Below are 8,775 nucleotides of genomic sequence, written 5' to 3' on the forward strand. Positions count from 1 at the left end.
CAAAATAATATAAAAGTTACTGTAATGCCCTTTTTGATGTAAAATGATACAAAAGTTACAAAATTCACACTCTATCTCTTAAGTTGTTCATCTTCTCCGACAATTAAATTTCTTAAAGGTGTTTTAGATCCACTTCTTCCTGTGCTCCCAAAAACTAATGACTTGATCCCGAATTGAAAGCTTGTTCATCGGTTTGTATTTCTTGTTTCTTCTCTTCTTATTCTTCTTCTTAATTTACAGAAATCAGATTTATTAATAACAATAAACAAAAGGGAAGGCAACATAGGTTGAAAATCAGATCTAAAACATATTCATTGGTTCTATTAAACCAAACACCCAAGTCTTTCTTTTGTTATTTTCAATTCATGAAATCCTTCAATTTTATTCAACGATTCAACAAATGACAAAAGGGATATGGAATTGAAATCAATTTCAGAAGGGACACGGAGATGAAATAAGAAAAGGAAAATTGAAATAATGAAGAAAAACTTGAAGCAACTCCGCCACTGTCGGCCATGGTTGAAGTTGGTGGTGGGCGGTTGGATGATTTGCAGCGATGCGTGAGTAAAAAATAAACGAACCGTTTGCAAAATAAGCTAAGGAAGAGGGATAAAAATGTATTTTTCTTTTATTTGTCCGCCGGACAAAAAGTTGTCCCTCACTTTAGTGAGTAACAAAAAAGTGGGTAGTTGTCCTGTCCTGGGTATATTTTTTTTTGCTGTCATTTTTTTCTTTTTTAAAACAAACGTTGGACAACTGTTTTTGTTCTGTCCTGTCCCTTATTTTTTGCAAATCAAACGCAACATATATATATATATATATATATAATTGGTTTACTCCGACGGTCACGTTTGAGACAATTATGTTGACGTTAGGCTTCTAGAGTGACAAACTATTGTATGAAAGGTATGTGCAAAACAAGTTAAAACTCTAATACTTAAGTTTAATCTTTCCAGTATGTCTGCCCTCATGTTCTGGTATTTGGAAACGTGGGTAGCTTTGAATGAGTCAAAGAAAACCACAACCTTGCTTTTTGACTACATATAAGTACCTCTACATTAGAATTTAGAGGATCCTTGGTTTGCATTCCACCATCGATTTGTGTTACCACCAATTGAGAGTCAGTGTGCAGTTTTAAATTATGTTCCCTAATTTTAACGCCAAGTTCAATCCTGGTATACACAGTTCATATTTGGCCTACTTATTTTAAAATCATATCTTTTAGTGGAGTTAGTTGAGATTCTTTGAAAATTTTGTAAGAACTAAAAGACGTAATTTTTTTAAGGAGAATTAGGACGAAACACAATTAAGTAGAGAAGTGTATATGATATTAGTCAAGCGCACGCAAAATTGATTTTACTTATCTATAATAAATTAGAGAAATAAAATACAATTTATTAGGGGTGGGCAAAAAATCCAAACATCCTTAACCACACAATTAACCAAACCATATTTAAGAGGACAAAACTTATATGCATTTCTTTAGATGCAGTTTTTGCTGTTCCTAACACAAAAATGTAGTTATTTATATTTTTTAATTAAAAAAAGAAAAAAAATTGTTTTTAAATAAAAATAACTTTCCCATGTATCTAGCACAGTAAGAACTATGTATACGGAACTGTACATAAGTTTGATCCTATCTAATATTAATAACCAAACCCATTTTAGAAAAAAACAACACAAATCCAATAAAAAAAACAATTATAAACCATATACATTTTTCTATAATTGGTTTGCAATTGGTTTCTAAATTGAGCCCACAAAAGCCTCTTTTTTTTAACAAAAAAAACCCAATTTTCCAAATTCACTAAATTAATTATATAATTTAATAAATAAATAAATATAATGGTGGTGGTGGGAGTTGGTCAACGCGGTGGACAACGCCGGACCACCGACGGCCGGTGCGGCGTAGCTCCGGTGTCGGCCGGCGGTTTTCCGGTGATCGACGGCAGACTTCAGTGGCCGACACAGTGGTTGGAGGCGGCGCTCCGACGGCCACTGTCAACCACATGTAATATTTAATCATTTAATTATTTTTTTTATTTAACCAAAATTAATTATTTTTAAAATAATTAAAAAAAACAGATTTTTGATGTTTTTATCATAAAAAAAATCTGTATTTTAATTATTTTTGGCTTAGTTTGAAATATCTTTGGACATATAAAAAAAAACTTTTATGGATTGATTATAAATCAATAATTCATAAAATTAAAGAAAAATTATGTTCTTTTTATAAACAAAAATTATTAAATCTGTTCTTTTAATCAATTAAACAAAAAAAATTAAAATTGGCTTAATTATTGTAAAAAAGAAAAAAAATTAAATATATATATGCGAATTAAAAGTTATAATTATGTACTTTTGAAAGAAAAAAAATAAAAAATAAAAAAATTGGTTTAAATGAATAACCTAATTTTTATTATAAACCGATTATAAATTGATTCCGAACCGGTTATATGAACCATATCCAAATTAGTTTTGCAAAATAATTAATTTTTTATTAAAATGGTTTTGGATCTAAACCAAAACCATAAATATGGTTTGGTGTGGTTTTTAAACCATGCACGCAAGCACACGTATTATAATAGTTAAAATATACAATTTAACACCGTATAAATTACACCGAAGTTGGTGTTGGTCGAAATTTCAAGGAGAAAGAAAATTTTATTATAAATAGCAAAAATCATATAAAATAATTTTAAACTCATTTTAATTTTTTAGACATTCTAACGTTACTCCCTGTGGTTCTTATTACAAGGGTATGTTTTGTTAAGGGGTTTTGGAGGAGAGGCGAGATGATATTTTAATTTTTTATGTTTGGTTCAATTTTTTATGAAGGAAGAGAAACATAGAGTAATGTTTTTTTCCGGAATTGAGGATATTTGGGGGGGAGGGAAGAGGAGCTATAATTTAATTTATTATATTGACAAAATTATCATCAATTATTTTGTTAAGGGTCATGTTAACTTGTGTCCTAAGGGCACATGTTAAGATACCTAAAAATAGAAATATAGCATTAAATGATACAAAGAATTTAATGTTTAAATAATTAAATACACCACAAGTTCAATAAATTTTTTCCACATTTATCTTCTTAACATGTGCCCTTAAGGGCACAAGTTAACATTCTCCTTTTGTTAAAATCCTAAATTATCATTGTCGGAATATCAAAAGTTTAAATATTCTGCTCATTGCTCTTGTTTATTACTTGCTGCTAGGGTTGCACAAAATAATCGGTTATAATGGAGATCCACAATCATATTCAAATCCAAAATCAAAAAATCGATTAATTCCTAAATGAAATTTAATCAGTCCATTTATATATGGTTGAGTTATCCAAATATGAAAACCGATTATTTAACCGGTTATCCATATCCAAAACCAAATTTATAGTTTTTTTTTTTTTTCTTTTTTTCAAACCAAATTCCTAGTTCTTAATTTCATCTCTTTAGTAAAAAAAAAAAAATTAATCTCTGTTAATTGTCAAAATCACAACCCCAATCTCAGTACAAAATTAGAGAGAGAGATAGAGAGAGAATGGTGAAAACGCACACGGCGGATGTGACCGGACCGGATTCACGACGGCAAGGCTTCCATCCCTATCTTATTCTTCTTCTTCGATTTTCAACCATGTGCAAAAGCATAGATCTGAAAAACGAGAGAGAGAGAGAGAGAGAGAGAGAGAGAGAGAGAGAGAGAGAGAGAGAGAGAGAGAGAGAGTGCACCCATACCAAAGGAGATGAACGCACACGGCGGTGATCGTTGCTGGTGGCGCGGCGGCGAACCACCTTCGTCTTTCTTTCTTCGGTTTTCGTTTCAGAGTTTTTCCCCTTGCTGTTTCTTCAGTTTATTTGTATTTTATTATTATTATTATTATTATTATTATTATTATTATTATATAGTCATATTTATTTATTTACTTATATATGTATATTTGTTAAGAACATAGAGAGAATTATATTAAAAATTGAATGAGAAAGTTTTTTCTTAATTTGTTTAAGTACAAAAAAAAAACCTTCCTTCAAAAAAAAAAAGTACAAAAAAAAACCTTATTTTTTTCACATAAAGATTTTTTTTTAAAAAATTGATTTTAAATTTGGATCTGAGAAATAATCAATCTTAAACCAAAAAATAACTGCATTTAAAACTGAATTTGATAAATAACCAATTTAAAAGTGGATATATAAATTTAACAGGTTATGAAACCATAATCAGATTTATAACCGGTTTGATAACCAGTTTTAAATAAAAAGTGGATTTGATTATGGATTCTAATCCAAATAAATGGTTTATAAATGGATATGATTTGGTTTTGGAGAAAAACCGACCATGAAAACCGTGTTATTCTTCATTATTGTGCAACGTTCCTGCCTATTGGAACATCAATCTTTTACTACATGCATCTTTTTATACTTGCTGGAAGATCAATATATTGTTGCACGTTAATTTTATTCTTGTTGGAACATCCATCCGATCATACCTGTTGCTATGTCTCATTTTCACTTTCTTTTTATATGATAATTCAATCCTTTTTTTTGCACGTTTTCTTCTTCTTTTCCTTTCTTCAATTGTAATATGATTATTCATGTTTATTTTCTCTTAATGTGTTTTGTTTTGTTTGCAGTATTAATTTTTTTGTATTAATTAATCTCAGACTTGATGATAGATGTATTGGTATGAACATGAACAAAAATTCTCAATCTACTTTGCTTTCCTCCATTCTTGCTTTCCCACCCTCCAAGCTTTATTTAAATTATTGGATTTGGTTCATTTTATAGGGTGGGCTCGATGAATTTGAACTTCTGGGTTTCTTCCTATACCAAGTGATTTCAGAAGGTATGATACGAAGTTTAGCGTTTTCAGAACTTATATTCCGAAATGAAATAAAATTTATTTTGAATTGTACGATCCGAACAATCCTGACTCCAAAATCAATCATAGGTATTTTGGGATTTTTGCTGGGGGTTGAAAGCAACAAGGGGGGCCTAAAGAGTAAAATTCCTATATTCATCATTTATTGGACTCGACCCATGGGCCTAGAAACCAAACAAACCCAAAATGCAAAATATTGTAAAATAAAAAATAAACAGAACAAAGAATTGCAATTTGTTTTCCCGCACGGTAAACAACTCTCTCAGTTTGGCCTCTTTCTCCGGCGCCGATCAAACGCAACCGTCAACCGATTTTTCAAACGCAACCTCTGTCTTTATGGACTCTATCACCGGAGGTCCGTCTCCCGTTAACTTTGCTCCGCCGCGTCCTCCGTCGTCATCGCCGTTCCTCGGCCGGGAAGACTGTTGGAGCGAGGACGCAACTTCCACCCTCGTCGACGCCTGGGGAGAGCGCTACGTCGACCTCAACCGTGGTAACCTCCGTCAGAAGCACTGGCAAGAGGTTGCCGACGCCGTCAACGACATCCACGCCGCCGGCAACAACAGGAAAGCACGACGGACCGACGTTCAGTGCAAAAACCGAATCGACACGCTCAAGAAGAAGTACAAGATCGAGAAAGCTAGGGTTTCCGAATCCGACGGCGGTTACCAGAGTCCCTGGCCATTTTTCTCTCGTCTCGACATGCTCATCGGCGATACTTTCCCGGTAAAAAAACTCTCACCGCCGGCAACCGTACGCACCACCCCTTCCGCCGTAAAACCACCTCTGCCTCCGCCGGCGTGGATTATCTCTCATCCGGTAGGTCCCCGATCTGGAACGCAGAAACGTCCGGCACTGATGAACAGAGACGACACATCTTTCCGGCGGAATTTCTCAGCCTTCGCGGCGGCTGCTGCTGCTGCGGCAGAGGCGGAAAGCGGGGAGTCAGAGGAAAGGAGGTCGAGCATTGGAACAGGAAGCGGCGGCAAGAAGGTAAAGGAAAGTGATCGGAATATGGAGTTTGGTTACAGAGAGCTTGCTCAGGCTATAGAGAAGTTCGGCGAAGTATATGAGAGAGTTGAAGCTTCGAAACAGAAGCAAATGGTGGAATTGGAGAAGCAGAGGATGCAATTTTTGAAGGATTTGGAGTATCAGAGAATGCAGCTATACATGGAAACACAGGTTTATCTTCATAAAACCAAGCGCACCAAGCGTTCTTCTGGTTCCGGTGAGTTTCATCTTTATCATGATGGTTGATTGTTTATGCTGAATCATTTTTGTTTTATATGGTTTCTTGTGGCTGAAGTTGGGAATTTATGATCTTACTTCTGATAATATGATCATTGATATGATGGGTAGGGTAGTTTTGTTCCTGAGTTTCATTATTTTATTAAGTGTTTTGATTCTTCGTATCATCATGTGATTGTGAGTTATGTTTTAGCTTGGTTAGAGCCGGTTTTTAATTGGTTGTACTTATTTATTTATTTTTTTTTCTTTATCTATTCACACACACACACACACAGGATTATGATGGAAAGAAACCTGCATGTTGGTTCTTGATTTATATGCTTTATTCTAAAGAAAATTGGTTTAGTGGCTCCACTACTTATATGTACTTTACACTTGGATATAGTAACTAGTTACATGATTAACTTATCCTATGTTACTCATTTTTGTCCTGCTTCAGGAACATTATTTTCACATACATTTTTTGACATAGTTAGGTTTATCTCCTCTTTTGCATTTCAATGTATGGCAGTATCTATGCATTTTTTTTTTTTCTGATTAAGTGCATTTTAAAAATTGTTTGAACTGTTGATTAATTAATTGCAGACTGATTGAATGATTGATGGTGGTGGTTTTCCACATAACCTCACAATTTTTATGTTTGCTTTAGATTTCAGTTGGAAACAGACAAAAATATAATTGAAAACCTCCATATACACTTTTTATCAAAAAAATGTTTTTCTTTGCTTCCACTAAAATCTCAAGCCCAAACAAATAAACAGGCCATACTAATTTAAGACAGGACTTCTGATATTTGGTTTAGAAAGAAGAGTTTGTTTGCATTTGAATGATGTGATATGGAATGATGTGTAATAAGCCTGATTCAGTGCATGTTGTTGGTTGCATGTGGTCAAAAATTTCTTCAATTCATTCACATTGAGCCACAATGTTTTATTCTTTGGAACCAAAGTTGACTGAGCACAACTTTTATGAGGCAAAAACTTGTTCCTTAAACAGCTCTTGCTTTCTGTCATTAGTTTATTATCCCTCCATAAACATTAGCATATAGTGTTGATGCACTAGTTTGTGCAACAGCTAATTGCAACCTAGAATGACATCAACATCAAGCATCTTACCTTATTTATTGGTCACATATTTTCTATTTGAAGATGCTAAGTAAGTAGCATGGTATGTATTAAAGTTTATCTTTGGTAATAATACTGTTGAAACAAACTTAATACCAAAGAGACACTGTAATGTAATAATATCATTTATCATATATGCCCGCAGTGTAGAGTAATAATATTACTAAATAAAATAATTGAGTTTATTATCTGACTATTAAGGCTTAGACTTCTCTTTTGTACTATGTCCCATTTTCTTCTTGCCTTTAAAAATTTCAGCCTCAGACCCTTGTAAATATTATGTCACACTTTTTATTATGGTATAAAATGTTAATAGTTTCTTCTAAAACAGTGGAAATGTTTATGTCCTGAAATTTTAAAAATACCATATAATAATTAGCTATAATTCAATTTCTATAGTAGACATAATGACACGTATTGTTTTTCAATGTGTATTGCGATTTATTTTGTAAGAATAGTTTCCTTTAATTGATGTTTGTTCTCATTCCTTTGATTGGTGTTTGTCTCTTCTCAGCATAACCTTCCTTGATTAATTGTGCAATATAAGTAAATTGAATAATGTGCTTTGTTTTTTTGTTTTGTTTTGTTTTTTTCTGCTGGGTTGAATATAGTTTCAGATCATTTTCATTAGTTCTGTATTCTTAATCCTGACTATTTATTTATTCTTTCCCGCTCCAGCAGACAGTTTCTCGTAGCGACTAGCGACCAGTGATGAAGAATCTTATTGGGAAGAATAGATAGATTTTACCTTTTGGACATGGAAGCATATATTATAGCCCTCTTTTTTTAGAATTTAAAAAATAACTTAGGAAAGGTATTTCACAGTGAGGTTCAGGTTTGGTTGTATTTATAGTGTAATGCTTGATTTTGTGCAGTAAATTTTCTTTCTTTTTTATCGCTTTTGAGAAACACTAGAAACTTTCATTTATTAGATTCAATTGGATTTACAATGATGGTTTAAATGATTGATTTTGTTTTAATGTAAATTTTTCTGCTTTGTTCTCAAGTCTTTCATGAAATCAATTGGATTTTTCTGCTTTGTTTCTCATATTTGGAGACTACAAGGCCAAACTGCGTTACCTGAACTATTTGTTTTTAAGGTATCGTTTGACCTGACTTTTTTTCCTCTTATTTAGAGCTTATGCAAACAACTTATACAATTTTTATATATTATTATAAGTTTGTCAAGATAGTTTATGATAAAATAGCTTATAAAATTACAATTTTCACTAGTGTGAACTTATAAAATAACATTAAACTTAATTTATATTGCATAAGCTATTTGCATAAACTCAAAAAAAAAAAAAAAAGCTAGGCCAACTGCGTTATTGAAAGACTTGAGAACCCAATAATTTGGGTAACGCAGTTTGTCCTTGGAGTCTCATTTTTGGAGTATCTGTTATTTATCTTTTGAAAGATTATAATTCCCTCGTATTCTCACAACAATTGGATATGTGTAATACTCTGAATATTTAATTAAGTCGAGGAAATTCATAGCCCTCTGGATGGACAAACGAACAATTAGAGGTAA

The 8,775-nt window shown here is 32.7% G+C and overlaps 1 protein-coding gene across 2 annotated transcripts; it reads left to right on the top strand.

Annotated features, from left to right (window-relative positions):
- Window positions 1-5,047: 5,047 nt before the first annotated feature.
- On the top strand, window positions 5,048-8,191 carry LOC123906432 (trihelix transcription factor ASIL2-like). 2 transcript variants are annotated; one of them, XM_045956333.1, is made up of 2 exons: window positions 5,048-6,100; window positions 7,923-8,191. In XM_045956333.1, the coding sequence occupies exons 1-2, from the start codon at window positions 5,209-5,211 to the stop codon at window positions 7,937-7,939; spliced, it is 909 nt and encodes a 302-aa protein (XP_045812289.1). In that variant the 5' UTR covers window positions 5,048-5,208; the 3' UTR covers window positions 7,940-8,191. The 2 variants fall into 2 exon arrangements, with proteins under 2 accessions (XP_045812289.1, XP_045812291.1); XM_045956335.1 differs by having other exon boundaries at window positions 5,050-6,100; window positions 7,926-8,191.
- Window positions 8,192-8,775: the final 584 nt, after the last annotated feature.

Source organism: Trifolium pratense, linkage group LG2 (genome assembly GCF_020283565.1).
Source record: "Trifolium pratense cultivar HEN17-A07 linkage group LG2, ARS_RC_1.1, whole genome shotgun sequence".
NCBI classification, from domain to species: Eukaryota; Viridiplantae; Streptophyta; class Magnoliopsida; order Fabales; family Fabaceae; genus Trifolium; species Trifolium pratense.

Coding starts and splice junctions, on each gene's coding strand:
- LOC123906432 (XM_045956333.1), top strand. CDS start 5,209: ATGGACTCTATCACCGGAGGTCCGTCTCCCGTTAACTTTGCTCCGCCG.